At 39.4% G+C, this 18851-nt stretch overlaps 1 protein-coding gene across 1 annotated transcript in view; it reads right to left on the minus strand.

Annotated features, from left to right (window-relative positions):
• The window catches only part of CTPS2 (CTP synthase 2), a 76745-nt gene that overhangs the window by 2875 nt on the left and 55019 nt on the right, over nt 1-18851 (minus strand). The window contains exons 14-17 of the mRNA XM_086482035.1: nt 13510-13606; nt 11353-11408; nt 9577-9673; nt 6144-6288 (exon numbers count right to left, since the gene is read on the minus strand). Coding sequence (XP_086338161.1) covers nt 6144-6288; nt 9577-9673; nt 11353-11408; nt 13510-13606 — 395 coding nt within the window. The remainder of the gene's footprint in view (nt 1-6143; nt 6289-9576; nt 9674-11352; nt 11409-13509; nt 13607-18851) is intronic.

Here is an 18851-nt window from a genome sequence, read left to right on the forward strand (position 1 = left end):
ATCCCAGAGGAGGGCTCTTGTCATCACATTCTTGACTTCTGCAGCAGCATCTCCGGGTTTCCCCTATTTTAGGGCTGTTCTGTTGAGTGTAAGTCAGTTTTATTTCTAACAGGCAGACCACAGTAGCAAGAAAGGTAAGGGAAATACCCAGGTAAGGATCAGCCCTTGGGCTTCACTCAGGTAGCTGCCAGCCTCACAGTTTGAGCTGCTTGAATGATTATCTCTAAGCACTCCCAGAAGCTGTGGCATCATGTTAACAAGAACAACTTGGGCTCCAACGAAACCTGAACTTCTCCAAGAGTTAAGCTGCCAGTAGACTTGAAAGCAAACAGGGACTCATGAATCTTGGCATATCTGCACCTGGGTGTTACAGCTACAAACCAATGCTGATACCCAGTTCGTAAGACTTACTGTGATATGAACTGTATTCAGCTGATGAGCAACCACAAATGAGTCACCACCTCTCTTCGGAATAAATGTGCACTTCCTTCCAAATTACACTGAGTTGCTACACAGATATTAAACATAAAAATCAAATGGATAGTTTGTGCTCATAGTTGCTAATATTCTGTAACCTTACTTAAATGTCCTGGCTATGAGAGTGGTGGTGGTGGGAAATCAAATAAGCCTGGCTTTTCCTTTATGAAATTCTTTTTCGCACTGAGCCCTCAATTGAAAAAATATGCTTACATTTCCTTCAGCAAGTTTTCCCTCAGTTTGTGTACAAATTAATTAGTAATTATCTTGGGCAGGAACCTAACATCCACTTCATCTTGTTTGTAACCATTCTTACAACAGTGGACTCCAATAAAAAAGGAGCTAGTAAGCAGATCTAAGGCCACCACACTGGTTCTATTCCATCTTTTTTTTTTTTCATGGGATCTGGAATATAAAGATGAGAAAAGCAGAACAAAACTCAGAGTATGCATTGTCACTGCATCTAGTCAGTCACTTCCATCCTCAAGATGAAGAATTTTGGTCACTTTGATCATTACACCTAATCTACCTGTAGTTAATGAAAATACATTCACCGCAAAGCGAAATGCCAACCAGTTCCTAACTGGAGTAAGGAAAACATCCTCTGTTGAGAAATTACATTACAGGCTTTTGTTTTGTTTTAAAGTTCACTCATCCTCAGATCCCCACCTTCTCAAGGTGCAAGCAATAACAAGGGCTTCCCCCTGCATGTGTTCCTTTATTACCAAATTCATGCCTGTGTCAGATCTCTCTGTTCCGCTGACAAAGGCATCATCATACCTCTGCTATGCACCAGTTTAAAGCACAAAAGGAGGCAAGATGAGAAGACTGCCTATAGGTATGGCACAGAAGACAGCCGATAGCTGGGGCCACACGGCATGAAGCTGGAATGCATTACCTCAGCAATCAATCTCAGCTGCAAAATCACTAGAATTAAGACTCAAGATCAATTTTAAACCTATATTTCTCAAATGAACACTCAAAATCATCAAACTGCCTCCTTCCAATGTTTTATTAAGAAACACAGGCAACTTTAAAATGGGTACTCCTTGAACATTCTGTTTGTTTCATTTGGAAAATCCAGACCAACATTCTTTAGAAACGAAGTATTTGACACAGTTTCAAAGGGGCTTTTTTCATCCTTTTTTAATGTATAATTGATACGTTTTTTCCAGAAATGTAAGCAATTTAAACAATTGTTATAGTAATGCTATTCCCTGCAAAGGCAGGAGCCAAGCTGAGTGCATTTCTTCCTCAATGAAAATCAAAGATAAACATAATTACATTTAGTACAGGCTGTTTAAAACAAATAATTGTCATAGCTTTTGAGAACCTAGCAAAAAGAAATCTGTTGGTTATTACTATTTATTCCCCCCACAAAAAGCTGAACGATTAAAATTATTATAGTCATTAAAACATTATTTAAAATAAATGCATATTTGTTTGGGCCATGGTTATAATTACAGTCACCCATATTTCTCAGTGCATATTTTTATGGTTATGATACGATCATAAAAATTATCATCTATCATTTATTATGATCACCATCATTATATGACCCTATGCTTCCATGAAATCATTTCATTAAAAAACCCCTCAGCGCACACCTAAGACTCCCCAGTTCCAGCCTGCCAGACATCTGCACTCACATAACTGGATCTAAGATAACAGTTTTATTATGACCTAGCATTACAAAAATAATAACCAAGATGCCAGAACATATTGGGGTGTTGTAAGTACTCTCAGCTGAGTCTCATGCATGGGATTCAATACATTCAGCCTGAAACATCTTCATCTGAGGTAGTTACCACCAGCTTCTTACAATCAATGGAGAGAAACAGGCGCTTGTAGAGTGTAACGCTTCTGACTCACTTAACCATTATCATGAGCTATTTGGCTCCTTAAAGTGCATATTCACTTAGCAACTACAGAAAAAGACTTGAGGTGACTAGCTCAGAAGGGTCTTCACTGTAAACATCTAACATTAAAACGACAAGTAACTGCCGTAACTAACCCTTACTAAGTTCATCACTAAGTACCACTATGGTTGAGAAGGGATTTCCTTTAAACCTTTTTCTATAGTTCTCTGTAACAGCTCTTAAGGGACCAACAGGTCTTAGCTGCCCTGACCACCCTCACCTGGGGCCTCCACCGATGGGCCCAGGAGCCTTGCCTCCTAATCCTTCTGAGCTATGTCACAGGCATGCCTGCACCCCTCTCTGTAGTCCTGTAGTCACTTGATGAATGGACTTCCTGGATTGATCTCAGACCTGACTCACACTTTGCACTTCTGCCCTGGACCGTCCGTAGGACATGGTGACTGTCGCTGAAGCCAGTATGCTTGCCTTCTTTGGTACTGACTGCTGCTGTTGAGGACACTACCCCCACCAGTACAGTTGCCACCCGTGTCTCCTGGATCGTCTTCTTTTGTGAAGCAGCCCATCTCTTGCTGCTCTCTTGACAGCCTTCAAACCACAAGATTTCTTTCACTTTCCTCCAAAATGTCTGGATTTGGCCGATGGCAGAAATCGGATGCTGTGCCAGATGTGTTTCTGGCTGGGGACTATGTACAGGGGACATCAGAAATAGCCCTGCCCATACCTTCTTTGTCCCTCATAGAGCAGAACATGTCACACAGGCTGTTTCCTGTTCTGTTTATAGATGCCTGCCCAAACCTCCCTACACAGATGGTTTGGGAGACAGTTGGACCATGTTAGTGCAGTAAGCACCACACAGGCAAATCTTCTGAGGTTTTTTTCTTTATGCACTACTCCTTCTGTCCTCCGGCCATTTTTGTTCCTTGATTCTGAATGCAACTCGTAACACACCTTTTATTAATAACCTGCCCAGAACTTAACAGAATACTCTGGGACTAGATGGCATTCAATTGGTTCCCCACATTAGCATATTCACTAATGACTTGCAAAGTTTCTTTTGGTGGTAGTCCTAGTTGCCCACAATTTCTCACCTAGGAACATCTCTCACTCCTACACTTCCTCCCATCTACTGGACATTTGTGTTTAAATTATTTATCTTTAGCTTGCCAAGCTCCTCCTCCAAAGAAAGACATGACTTCATTATTTCCAGCACAGGTTTCTAAATTTCCCATATATTTCTATGTTACTTCTTTGTTCTGAATAGTGCTTTCAGCTTTTATTTAAACAACATTATTTGCAAATATCACTAATGCACTGTGGCCTGCTCTTGTGGCCCATTAATAAATACGTTGGTTGAGGGGAAAGAAGAAATAAAGCCTGCTGATGCTAAACTTGCTATGGGGAAAAAAAACCAGCAACATGGCTTTATTGTACATCACTGGTTTTGCAATCCATATGATACTGTTCCCAAAGATAAGCCAGATTTTATTAGTTTTTCCAGATGAAATTCTGTAAGATTCAGTAAAACCAACAACATTACATGTGAAGTTCCCCTCTTCACTCACTCGTTTTATCTTAAAACCTTTGGTTTTCTCTTAAAAAGCAGTGTATTTGTGGGTGTTGGACACTTTCTGAGAGTCTCCTGTGGTTCTGGTTTTCTCTGTCCTTTAAAATTAAATATGTAAACTGGCAGTCTCTCACCTTCCTCAGCTCCATATGAAATGGTGACTTCAGTATTTTCACAGGAAGATTTGGAAAATGTCATGATTTAAAAGCATTCACAAGGAACTGAAGTGCATGGCTTTGATGGTTAGGCACTCACACCATAAAGCACGAGTGGCTGAAACCACAAAGGCAACTTAGATGCCCAACTACTACTTCAGGTAACTAAGTAATAACTCATCACTGAGTTACTCTGATCCTTTGCTCAGTTCTTGACTGTCTCTGTACACACCAAAGCTTCTGGGAACTAAGTTTACCCCAGAGGATGCATTCCAGTCTCCAACTAGGTATGCCCATGCCTACGTGTAAGCATTCTCAGACTAGGCCTCACAAAAATTTAAAAAAAGGTTTATTCGCTTTTATTCATTTAGGGCACGTTCCTGGGAGGTGTGATGCATCTTTAAATTTACTGTTTGCTTTGCCTAGAAGTTAGGGCTTCTGTCCAGGTGTCAGATGTTCTAAAATAGCATCCTAATTATGGGGCTGTTTAATGTTCTGGGGTAATAATTTCCTGTTAAGAATCTCATGCTGAAATATGTATTTCCTTTTGTCTCAGGTCTCCATCATTAAGTCTCTTTTTAAAAGTGTCTTTAATAGCCTAGTTTAGGTAATCTGCTCAACTTGCTGGCCTCCACAAATTCTCTTTCAGGTTACATCTTTGCTCTAGTCAACAGCATGACTACAATTCATGTAGGTAGTGCTGGATGAGGTGTGCAGAAAATCCTCTCCTCAGATTTGTTTCAGTCTTGTTATGACATGCGTTAGCTTTACTGCTCAACGAAATCACTAGCATTCTGGGGTTTAAAGGTTTAAAATGGAAATCCTTTCCACTCAGCAGGTAGATATGTTAATGTGAGTGGGTGTGCTGTAATTAGCACTGAAATACCCTCCTGACAAAATGCTCCTCTTTTAGACTCAAAATGTTTTTCTATTCCAATGCTCTTTCACAAGACAGAAGGGTTTGCTTGATTGCTGTGTAACTGGGTAAATGGTAAAATTTATACTTTTTATAGATGAAGTTTCAGGGTATGAATTTTTGTCTTTGCCAAACGTTTAAGTGTTAGTTTGAGTTTATTGTATGAACATGAAGAAAAAGAGTTGGGTATACTTTTTTTATTGATTAATTCAAATAAGCGTACGTGCAGCACATTCTGTAATTGCTGAAACTTAAAGTCAAGGTCAGAAAACATATTTGCTATAATGCTAAACGATTTAAATTTAAGTTAGCAGGACACATGCAGATCACTCATTCAAAAAAAGTAATTTGTCTTTATCTCAAAGGCACAAATAGGTATACTTATGGGAGTAAGCAGTAAAAGAAAGGATGTTGGGACCTGGGAAATAAGACGAACTGTGAGGCAGAGAGTGCCCAAGAGACAAGAAGACTGAAGATTACTGTGCTTGAAGACTACCTCCTGCCAAGCACCACAAAAATTTGACCTGTGTAATGCACTGGCACAAATTTTAAAAGGTAGATAATGACAAGGGATGTGTTCAAGGGAACTGGGACAAAGGATTTTAGTTTGTCTGAACCATCCAGTTTCGACCTAGATCCAAACCCTTCTATAAGTCTAAAGATATCCCAACTGTTTTGTTTCAGGCCTGTCTCTGCTAGATGGTATTAATCATTTAGCCACAGCAAAATAAAACCAGTGGGGTTTTTTGTTACTATCATCATTCAAATACAACTAGCTAAGTAAGAATTTCACTTCGCTGCTTGATCCTCTAGCAAATATATTTCCCTACTGGGAAACTACCATTAATGAAAGTTAACACAGGAGGCCACTAACTTCATGTGAATTTACTATAGGTTTTTTTACTTCTTTCAGTCTATAACTTATGGATCTGGCTTTAGCCCTAATAGCCTCTGTAAAGAGGGAAGTCAGGAACTGTGCTTACTGCTTACAGATACTTTTACACCAGGGTTTATGTCAGACATGCACAGGAACAAATAAATCAATACATGAAGAACTCCTTTTCCTCTTCCAGACTTCTGAATTGAAGGATGGGACAGTCCTTCCAAAAATGTGACTGTCAAACTGCAGGCAGGTAAGAAAGAAAGATTACCTTGGAGACAATTTACATCCACGTTGCAGGTATGCATTGAGTGTCCCAGTTGCTGCTAGCAACAGTCCAAGGTACGGAGGTGAAGGTTTCATAGGTCTTGAGGAAAACTCTGGGTGGAACTGAACTCCCACAAAATATGGGTGATCTACGAGACAGATGTCAAAGAAAATTACAAGATGTAGGAAGAAGATAGAACAACAGCTGTTAGGAAATAAGTTTATTGAAGATTTCACACAGGAGTCCAGAAGCCAGATGAGCACATGTGAATTTAAGGGCAAGGCAGCAGGAACCTTAACTTTTTCCACAAAAAGCAACCAACAACAGAGGCAGAAGGCTAGTAAGGCAAATTAAGGAAAAATAATTCTGTGATTCAACCTTAACGTGCACAATGATGTAATTAAAAACCGAATAATAAACCTGTGCTGACATGTAAGGGGTGGGGGGAACAACCACAAAGTCTACATTTATGTTATTTCATAGTGTTGGTTTCCAGTATATATTTATGCATGTATACCCAGAACACGCACCCATACATATCTGAGGGAAAAATAAAACAGTTCCTAAGCATTACCATACAGCAACTATCTACACACTAAGAGATATATACGAAGAAACACACAGAGAAAATAGGGGGAAATAAGCTTGAAATAATTAGGCCTAGAAGGGATCACCCGGGACATTAAGTCCAGTCTCCTGTTATTGAATGCAGCTACATCATGTAGTCTCATGCACAAAGCATCAATGCTCTGCTGTTACACTCCCTAGGTTTTCTTGTTACCACTAGAAAGCTCTTCTGATACTTTCTCCTTTTGCTTAGAAACCTTTTCCTAATTCACAGGCCATCCTTGTTACAGTCAACTTACATCCATTTCTTATGGTGCTCTTTCCCGCTGTTTGGCCTGTGTGATTAAGGATGACAATATCACCATCATTCAACTCTGTCTGCTAAGCTAAACAAGCCATGCTGCTTCATCTTCTCTTAAATATTCAGCTCTCTGTTTCCCAATCAAAGCACCTCTTTACTAATGCTTCTGCTTCCCTTCTGTCTTCTTTGAAAGGATAAGGAAAGAAAAACGGTTTTGTACTTTTCCATGCCATGCACCCTGTTCCTTCTTTGAATATTGTTTTAAAGTAGCTAACATTAACCACTTCTAGCACCAGGACAGTGGACAAAATTAACCACAGATCTCTCCTGGTTCGACAATTTCCAAAATAATCCCAAACATTCAAGGAATTTCTCTGCAGTATGAAATAACTGATAACAAGAAAGCTGGGTGTTTCCTCTATGAAGGTAAACTATGTGATTTATATACTTCTCTTCTCTCTGCTGCTATGTCTTAAAGAGAACCTGGATCCTAAATTTAACCCATAACATCTCTCTCTCTACCACACAATTTAGTTCTTTAAAGCTGTAAAACAAGGCAATGACAAAGCACCAAATATTTCCGGTGGGGATATTCCGCTTAAAGCTTTGCCTAAGCTATCTGGCATACTGTTATTTCTGTGCTTCTGCTTCAGCCCACCCTCCTCCCTATGATGACTGTTTTTCTTTAGTAATCAGAGTCTCCTTCTAGCCCATTGTGAAATAATTCCAGGTTTTAGTGCTGCTTTTATCCTTTTCACGGTAACATGCAATTTAAAAATTCTGCTTGATTTATTTCACGATGCTTCTATAGAAATTGTTTCAGGCAGAGCAGACAAAATAGCCTCCCAACACCAGCATGTGTAACAGAGGTAATCTATCAGGAACAAACTAAGCAAAGAACACCATGACAATTAGTACTTTATGAATTCACATGTGTCCTTTGCTCTCAGATTACTCTCTATGGTGCAGTTGCTTGACTTACAGCACTGTTCTTCAACATACCATGGAGTATATAAAATGAATTCTCAGGAGTATCACATCACAAATAGCACTCCATAGGATGTATTCTTATGACAAATTTATGTTTCTGTGCATGAAGTTTAACTTAACCAATGGCAATTAGGAGCCACATAAGAAAAGAAAAAAAAAATCTTGTAAGGTAGCCTGCACGTTCAGGTGCCTGATACTCACCTAGCCAACAGTGACCTAACAGCACGCAGTTAATCAAAGAATCACGCAAAATCAAAGGGCTTGTTTCTAAGAGCTACTCATGTAGTGTAGCTCCTTTTCATTTCAGAATCTTTTAGAAAAGACATCAAGTCTTACTTGGCAAAGTAGTCCAAATCTACCACATTTCTACAGTATCAAACCCTCATCTATGTGAATCACTTCTGTGAAAGAAAGGAGCTTGGTTTCAATCGGATTTTCAAACTTTTTTCTCTGATTCTAAACAGAAGGTAACTGAAGGAGACGTGAACTGATTGGAAGGCACCTTGGGAGGTCTCTAGTCCCACCTCCTGCACAAAGCAGGGTCAAGTTCAAAGTTAAATCAGGTTGCTGACAGCTTTGTCTAGTCAAGTTTTCAAGGTCTCTATCTGCAAGGGTGGAGATTCCACAGCCTCTCTAGGTAATATATTCCAGTGATGTTTAATACTTTGGCTATATTGCATGTATATATAGTTCATATACTCAAGCAAACTGAACATATATTAGTTATTGGGACCTGACTAAGAATATTTGAGGATGCTTAATGAACTGGCCAATGCCATCGTGAAGCTGGTTTTTACCTTTAAAAGGCCAAGCCAATCATGAAAGGTCCGTGACGACTGGAAAAAGGCAGTCAAGAAAGACAAAAAGAAGGATCCAAGAACAACAGGATGGTCAGCCTAACCTCTGTTTATGGCAAGATTATGAAACAAATCCTCCTCCAAGGCATTTTCAGACACATGAAGGACAGAAAGACAATGGGGCACAAGAAGCTTGGGGACAATCAGTCTTTGGATGCAGGGAGAGCAGTACCCTTCCTTTACCCTGACTTTAGCAAGGCTTTTGATACAGTTTCCTAGCATCCAAGTTGGGAGCTATGGACTATGGGTAGACTAAAAAGTGTGTTAAAAAATGGATGGACTGCTGGGTTCAGAGAGTGGTGGTGAGTAGTTTGAAATCCAACTTGGAGATACTCAAAACTTGACCAATATGGTTCTCAACAACCTGAACTATGTTTAAAGGTAGCCCTGTGTTGAAGCAGAGGGTTGGACTAGATGATCTCCCAAATCACTCTGTGATTCTATATAGCCAAATCCCACTGAGCTAGAATTATGACCTTTTGCGAAAGGAGCACACGTCTCCCTGATAATCAAATATATGCACAACCCTTGAAAAGTGTAAGACTTCTAACATCCTCTGAATCTTCACCCATTGTAATACACAGGTGGAGCCAGCAGTATCCCCCAACATGATCTTAGCTGTTATGACAGCTAAATATTGTGCCTATATGCCATGTAACAACCTGTAGTTTCCATGATTTTAGTAGATGCAGAAAGTACTACAGACAAGTATGACACTCACTCTCCAGTTCAATAATTTCCATTCTGTTTCCTTCCGTATCATGGCCAACAAATTTCAAACCTTGCTCTTCAAAGCAGTGAGTCAGTTCTGGGTTCACCTGAAATATTCAAAGTAATAATAATTGCAGTTCTATTTATTTTTGGATTTAACAAACAGTAGTAGTTATTGTAATGTTTTTAGTATGCATATAAGAATGAAAATAATTGAGAAAAGAGTTGAGGACTTCTGCTTTCTTGTCTTAACAACTCTGGTACAAATTTGTAAAAGTAGACATGCTTATTAAATAAAGAGATAAATTAGTAATTTTAAAACCTACTACATAACATTCAAAATATTAAGCCAGGGTCCCTTTTGTTTGCTTGATTGTCCCTCCTGATTCTGAGCAGCTTGCATTCCTCATTTTTTTTTAACAGCCCATTGCTGTACGCATAAAGACTGACCTCCTCTTTGAACACCGCATTTCAGTGGTTATGACACAAGCTGTGGTTCAGCTCTTCAAACTGAAGAGCTCTGCAGTGAGCTGTTTCATTTCCTTGGTGACGTTCTAACCACTCAGTTAATATACAAACTCTGAGCACCTTTACCACCATCACATTCTCCTCCCAGCTTTTTAAGGAAACTTAACATTGTCTGAATCTGTTTGTAGCACGCACAGATTTCATAGCTCAGGCCTCTCTGGAGATACGGATGGAGTCAGGTCCCTACGTAACTATCTCAGAGATAGCTAGGAGCTCTTGCCCATCTGCTTGAATGACAGTATTTTGAATGTACACAGACACCTTTGCTGAGATGTTCTCAAACAGAAGAAGGGACCTATACAAGGGGCTTACAGACTTGGATGGCAGGAAGGAAGTGATTTGAATTAGCCTCCGAGCTGTAGATGCCTGAAGTCTGCCTCCATGTAGACTGTGAAAGAATTCACACTGAACATAATCTAAGCCTTTAAATAAGCCAAATCGGCCCCAGAGCAATGCATTTAAGGATTATAAGCCTTTACCTTTCAAATACTTCACAGGAAGTCAAGTCAGGCAATCTCTGACATCACTCTCCAAGGCCAATTTGCTAAGGCACTGCACCTTCTCTGCCACAGAAAGAGTACACTACATTATTTCCCCCTGTTGAACATTTTCCAGAACACCTCTGTGATACTGTGTCTAGTTTCAGGGCCCTCAGTACAAGAGAAGAGATTGCAAGTCCGTAGGACGTCCAGCCAGGATGGTTAGGGGGCTGGACCACGTGCAACACAGAAGGAGAGATGGGATGAGCTGGATTTGTTCAGCCTAGTGAAGAGAAAGCAAAAAGTGGATCTCGTCGCTGACTTCATCTATCTAGTGGGACAGTATAAAGAAGACTGACCCAGGCCCTGATCAGAGATGCACAGCAAAGAACGAGAGATAAAAGACAAACTGCCCAAGGAAATCTCCTATTAGCTATAAGGGGAAAAAGGGTTCACAATGAAGTGGTTAAGCATTGGAACAGATTGTCAAAAGATGTTGTGGAATCCCTCTCTTCAGAGAGATACAAAATCAAATGGGACAAAATCCTGAGTAACCTGATCTAATTCTGCAGTTGGCTTAGCTCCAAACAGAGAGTTGGACCAGAAGACTTACAGAGATTCCTTTTGATCTAAATTATACTATCTAACCATTGCTAAATTTGGGGTTATATTTATGTAAGAAATCTCTCATTCGTTTTAAGGAGAATCATGCCTACCAGAGAAACACAATTTGCTTAATTTTTAACTTTGAGTATCAAAAGTTCATCAGCAGTGCTTACCTCATATCGATGCCTGTGTCGCTCCTCTACAAACATTTCATCGCCATAAAGTTTTCCTGAATATACAACAAAAAAGAAATTAATGCTAATGCGTTGCTTTAACAGTTGTTACAACTATTTCTTGTAATTTAAACCTCAAAAAAATTTCACATGTAAAACATAATAGGACACTATTCGTCTCAATCCAGCTTTCTGTTTTTCTCAGTGATGACTAGTTTCTTTTAATTTACTTTACCTGACTTTATTCAGGATTCATATTCAACATTCCTTGAGCAGAAATAGCTTAGGTAGACTGGAGTCTGAAGGCGACGCTTAAACTAATTTAAATTGTAAACCCCAAAATACAATAAAAAATGTTTGACTGAACAAGCAACATAAAATCCCCTCGGGGTTTGACAACAGTTGTACGCAAAAGGTGCAGTGAAGGAAGCCTTTTAGTAACATCCGTTCCATTTTAATAGATTATGCATGGCAGCTGGCATAATACCTCCAATGACAAGCAGAGAGTATTGTTTTTCTCTGTTTTCCTGATCCCATTACGCAAATTACTCTTGCAGTCCTCCAAGTCTAATCTGGAACACTCTACGTTCCAGAGCAACAAGAAGTTAGAGGTATGCAGTAAACCAGAATTTAGTCATATCTCTCACTTACAGTCATGGCTCAAACTTTGCTCTCAATTTATCCTAGTGTCATTAGGATTACCATCTTGCTTAGGGGTTGGTACAAGAACTAGACTCCCAAGAAGATCTCAAAAAATTGGGGAGTGATAGTACTGCCATTTTACAACAAGTGGTTATGTGTTAATTTTAAGGAACTACTTTTTCAAAACTATTATTTCCATTCAAGTTGTAAAGCATTATAAACAGGAATCAGATTTCCTAAGTAAGCTACCAGAGCTTTCTATGAGTCCTTGATAAATATGGTAAGCTAAACAACCCATAATACTGGTCAAGAGATACAGCACATGTTAATTTCTATTAACTCTTCCAAGAAGTGTTTAGGCCACAGAACAATTTGTACATTGTGATACGCATATCTATATCACACCTAGGCAAAGTATCACCCAGGTCAGACAGATCACTAGCACGGGTATTCCACAGAAAGGCAGATTTTTCACTAAATGAGCATGTATATTACACTTTGGTCTCCTGCTGAAGTAGTTGTCATTTTTAAAAGCTCAAAAGGATACATTCTGTAAGTTCAACATAGCTAAATACAGTAATAGCTCAGATCAATGTCAGGGGCAGGGCAATATAAGAAATATGCCCATATTTAATCGATGGACAAGAAATCACTTTTTACACATTTGCAGCATCACTTATATTATTATTGTATAATAGGCTGATTAATAGGAGACAAGTATTACTTCAATTGTAAAATACATATAGATCAAATTGAATCATTTGTTCTATATTCTGGTCGCTCTTCTTGTGCCTTTTGAAGCATCCCGTTACAGCAAATAATTTTCCCTTCCTACAACAAATAATTTACTTTCCCAAAACAAGACTGTTTCCAGGGCTGGGCTAGGCCTAGGGCAGTGCAGGAACAGAGACTGGAGGTAAGCAGGGCCTGGCTACAATTAGAATACAAACTAGCAAATATTGTCAAGACAAGGCGAGGACTAAGGCAGCGAGGCCAGATGATGTTTAATGCTGAGGTGTTCTGGCAACTCTAGGGAATGACAAGCAATGTTTAGGTCTGGCAAGAGCACAATGAGTAGGAGTTTGGGTTAGTTCTACGAAAAAGCTTCAGGGGTAGAACAAGACGCCCTGTTCACATGTCCTATCAACGTGTAAAGAAAACAGTAAGAAAACACTCTGATCTTCCCAAGAAAATAATGAATTAAACTACCATAAAATGCATTTCAGTTATCTCAACAGTCTCCTCATTGTTTCTTTAAAGCGTCGGACCCTAACTGACCCTTTCATTGGGACTTCCAGATATCTCTAATTTCTTTCTTTACATTCTGATCCTGGGTAAATGTATACAATATGTATACAGCAACAGGATCAGAGTGAATGAGCTCAGGGAAGCTGTCAGCCAACAGCTTGCTCGAGGCTGTAGTCCTTTAACAAAATGTGCTTTGGCATTTTTGCTTTGCCATGTCACAGAGTTCCTATCCAAAAGGCAAGTCATAAGAGCAGAAATGTAACTTACTTAAAACAGAATTTTGTGCTTTGAAAACAGTCCTCCTCTTCCCCAGTCTCATTGTTCCACCCATATCTCCAGGATTGTGTTCTGGCATGTCAATAACCTGTAGAGAAAAATTGTTTAAACAAACAAACAAAAAAAAGTAACAATTGCATAACAGATTGCATAGATTTATACATGGTAACACGATTTATTTTTCCCCCAAGCATTCCCAATTATGACTTCTCTTTGGTTTTCCTAATGCTTTGTTCTCAGTATCGGGACTGTAATAGACTGAGGATATTAACTAACTGGTGTGAAACCTTTTCGTTTAATGTTAAGACCAACAAAAGCAATTTATTAATTCCTTAATCTAATTTTTGGGGTGGAAAAAGCCTTTCTTTTAAAAAAGATACCAAAACGTCAGCAACAGGATAATTCTGCTGAAAGCTATTCTTGGCACTATAAGAGTACATAGATTCTTAAAAACTGACAAATTCATACATGGAAAAAATCCACCAAGTGATAAAGACATCACCTCTGAAAAAGCGAGTCCCTGAACTACAGAGTTACAGAGGCTGAAAGATTACCCTGGGGAAATACTCCTATGCACTAGGCCCTTTCTCACACTGTCCTTTATACACAATGTTCTTTCTTACGCTAAGAGTCAGAAACAGCTGTCTTATCAAGACAGCAGAAGTCCTCCTTTTTGGGAAGTGGGGAGAAGAGGAGGGCGTGGAGCAGAGAGTGAAGAGAAAAGAGGGTAACAAGACCATAGTCTAATGTTGTAAAAGCAGAGTACTAAAAGAGGTGACTCCAACATGCGTGTGATATTTCCGATTATATATATAACTAATTTATCACAGGGAGAAAATGGAAAAAATATTCCCCCCAGAGTCCCTTTACTAAAGGGTTTCTCAGATTGCCTAAGAATCCACAAAATACTGGGTTGCCTTGTATGAAGAATATGCTATTTAACGTAACGTTTAAAGAAGAGAATATACAAATACTGGTTTTGAGGACTGAAGCGGATGAGTCAAATGGCTGCTATCCCAGGATGGTGGGATTCAGAGGATGTGAGAAACCATGGCTCAGTGGAAGAAGCACGTTCAGAATCCTGCTAGGTCTTGAAACCATGTTTAGAGGAAGTCTGTCTCAGAGAAGTAAATCAGTTCAAAACTGTAGAAACACATGAGCCAAAACTATGACCTACGTACTTGTATTCATATATACACAGCCAGTGAGGAATGTAATTTGATAAAGCAAGGCTCTAAAATACAAATACTCACACATATGGGTAATCTGGAATCAGATTTTTATTAACCTTAATTTGCCCTCTGGGAGTAATGAAAACAAGTTCTGATGATACAATACATAAAGTGAAGTTATTCAGTTTAGAAGGGATGGTGGAACATGCTTAGCCTTTGGCCTTGTGCCAATGCATTTCAGCTGTGCAATTATCTCTGTATAACCTCATACCTTCAAACTGTTATTTATAAGCTACATACTCATTACAAAATGTCACAAGCAGAAGTTGTGATCGAACCAGTGGGATATTACAAATCCTCTAATTACCTCTCAAATCATGAAGGTGAGGACCATGCAGCACATTCAGCTAAAAAAGAACCCACAAACTAAAAATAAAAATCATTAATTGAATACTTATTACATCAAAAAAAATGAGACTGTCTGCTTTTACTTTATTTCCTTCCATTTACTTTCACTTTTTTCCTGAAGTAGTGGCCACAAAAAAACCACAGGACATCAGAAGTGGCTACAAGCTATACAGCAGACTGCATGTATATGTCAAACACTCTGACACTCTGAAATCAAACACAATTTTTCCGTGAGGTATTTACTTGCCTACATCCAGGTAACCTTAAAGTTGTGCTCCTGACTCTTGTCAAATGGAGATGAAGCACTAACAAGCAGCTATCAAGTAGTTCAAGTATATGCTTCTCTTCCAATACCAAAAATTTCACTTTAATGGCTGTTTAATGAATATTTACAGTTGACAAGAAAAACAATGAGGGTGTGTTTGTTCATTTGTTTCTGCTTTCTTAAGCTTGGAGGCTAAAGTCAAGATTAGACATTCTTTCATTCTCAAAAGTACATCAAACACCTAAATACTGACCCCTAACCTCAGCTTTAGATTTTTCTTCCTAAAAAATTTGGGGGAGTATGTTTTGGTCTAACTTTGCTAACTGAATCATGGTAATACCCAGGTGTTTGGATGTCATCCCCTCCTCGCCCCACAAAAAACAGATTTCACTATTTTCACCTTTCAGTATTTACTGTACTAAGATATTCTCTCTATCAAAACAATTCAAGTGTAATGCCATAAATAAAAGGAAGCATGGGATACACTGAGTGGGATGCTAACTTCTTGAAGGACATCGCTCAGCCCTTAAACTCCTCAATTAAAACACTGGTTCCAAGTTAAATGGACCTGTCTATGCAGTCCACAGTAGATTTCACTAATATATCATACTTAAATGTGTTTCTCCAGAAAGACCCAAAAATATCAGTTAGCAAACACATGGTCTCCTGTTCATTAAACAGAGCGTGTCGGTTCAAACAAGTTATGGCCACACTCTCGGCTCTTCCTTCTTTCAGTAGGCAAAACACAAACACCGGATTCTCATGAGTCCTACTAAAGCTCTAGAGAATGTCCTGGAACAAAGCCAGGCTGTGAAAGCACAGCTTCATCTGCCCTGCTAAGAGCTTCTCCCACCCTTTAGGTCAGAACCCGACATGGGGCTGCAAGCCCAACAAAAATTCCACTGGAGAAATGGCCTCGCAGGTTAAGATTCAGGCATTTTTCCCCAAACAGTGTTTGTCTTCTAAAAGGGCTGCTTCCTTCTCTCAACAGTTACATTAGTGTGGTATGGGGCACATATTCAGAAGAGGATCTAACCCTTAAAACTCTCACTAACGTCTGCTAAGTCTTAATTGAGGTGTCTTTTAAGAAACACTGCATGATACAACTGTTCAATCTCATTTCTACCTGCGGCAGATTTTCTGCCAATGACAGCTGTACCGAGGTTCAACATCAGGCAGCTTACTGTTTGTGTTCATGTTTTGTTATTGACAGGTGCATTATAAACCCGCTCTCCATCTTTCACAAGATTTTTAGGTTTATGATAGTAAGAAAATAGACAAGGCTTCAAATATTACTTTCTGTAGTCAGGTGAGGAAAGGAGCTACTTATGAAGTGATACCTCAGAGCTACTCTGCCTCTGGATCTTCCTGTTCGATGTGCTCTGTGGCTCTGATCAACTTCAGCAACTACCACAGCACTACCCTCAATGTTTATGTATCACACGAATCTCTCTGTAACAAAGTCTGTGCATGAAGCTTTTGAAAGCAAAGTGGCACTGCTGCCCTACAGCCCAAGGACAGTAATAAACATCAGAAAAGCAATTCATACTATGGAAAATTTAGCCATATTTTACAGAACTTATTTGATCAGATAAAAGACAAACTTTCAAGTGGTGGTTATTTTGAATAACTGTGCAAATGAGTAGATTCTTCAAAGAACTTATGCTTCCTGCCACAGAAGAAATCAGCTCTTACTATGCACTGGTTCTCTGAAGAGCAGAAAATAGCACAGAACAGCCACCACAACCAACAAAAAAAGCATCAGTAGGGTGGGTGCAAAAAGAGATAAGGCATTAATTAGGTCCTTCTTACCCAAGTCTCTGAAAATTGCCAACACTACAGGGATTTTACAGAGATCATGTATTACATACCAGCCAGCCAACACGAAATAAATAATGAATCACTCTGACATGGCACAAAGCACATTCCAGATATAACACAGTCTGATCAGTATTAAGTCATGCCACTGATGAACAATGACTTTAACTACCCATGAACTGCAATCTTCTTTCAGAAATCTACTGCTTGGATTGTTTCATTGTTGTTAGGAAACATATAAAAGCTAATGAGAAAACCTCTCAAGCCCAGAGAGCAATCAAGGCCCTGGAAACCCAACACCTATCATTTTAGTGATCACCCTAGGACCATTAAGTTTCGTCTCTCTTTTGGTTCATGTCCTGCAATGCTATTTTGAGAAATATTATTGGTTACCCGGGGGAGGGGGTCTGTTTGGAGGTTTTGGGTTGAGTTTGGGGGGGGGGGGGGGGGGGGGGCGGGACGGCGCAGTTAGGAAGGGACGGACGGAGAGGAGCATTACTTGATTTGAACAACTGATTGCTAAGTCAGCTTTGGAAGCAGGTTTTCAGGGTTTTTTGCCTTTTTACTCTGCCCTTGTCTGGTGAGCAAATGATTTGTCACTGCTGAAAGAAATTGCTATACACACAAGTGCTGATTAAAGCATCGGGAGAAACCCCGACCCTAAAGAATAACTGAACACTAGAAAGAGGCTCTGAGACAAGAGATGCGCAGAGGGAAAGCTGACATGAGCAGGGAATACAGTGGCAGGTACTGATGAATATTAATCCTGGCTGAACACAGCTATGAAAAAAATGCAGCAACATAAACTGACAAGGACTCAACTCAGACTAGAGGAACCCATTCTTTTACTGACTCTTCCATCATTTCTCTGCAGGATTAGTCAGTACTTGCTAGATTTGATCTGATCTGTTTCAATTACAAATTCATCAGTAAAAAAGTGGACCCAGCCACCTACAAATGGGATGTTTATACTAACATTTTAGAAACAACAGTATGAACACTTTAAAGAAAAAATGACAGATGGAACACTAAGAGTGGTACTGAAAGCTTTCAAACTTGGCAAGAAAATCAAAAAGGCAAGTCTTTCCCCATTCATTCAGAACCAGAGTTTTAACATTTCAAATTACTGAAAGAAGGTGCAAGGATCACCAATCTGCCAGAATCCCTTACCCCCTTGTCCCCCAAAGATATCCTAGTAACCCCACCACTGCCCACCTATCTAAAGCTCTCGGCCCTCTAGGGTGGAACTAGTTGCCATACAGCCACTTGCAGATTTCAGACTACTCAGTGCTCCATTGCTCAGACTGAAGTAATGTTTGTTTTCAAAATGATGACCACCATCCTTTATATGATCAAAGCAGAAATTATCAATAGCTGATTCATGCAGCTACACAGTGATATGAGCAACCAGCTTGAAAAATCCTGTCCTCTACTTTCTTTGCTAAACTACAGCACAGTATCGAAATATTCCAACAAATACGAGCTTAGATTTCTTAAACTCTTAAAATCTCATAGCATGTTACTGTCAACCATTTTCCAGTTCAGGCAATCCTCTTTTCCAGAGATTTGTTGTTTCCTATTTTAGAATTAAGTAATTGCCCTAGAGCATTTATTTAATTAATGCCTAAAACTCCCTAAGGATTCTGCCTGAGTAAGCAGAAATTCTGGTA

The sequence above is a fragment of the Leptosomus discolor genome, chromosome 1, assembly GCF_034619465.1.
Source record: "Leptosomus discolor isolate bLepDis1 chromosome 1, bLepDis1.hap2, whole genome shotgun sequence".
Classification (NCBI taxonomy): Eukaryota; Metazoa; Chordata; class Aves; order Leptosomiformes; family Leptosomidae; genus Leptosomus; species Leptosomus discolor.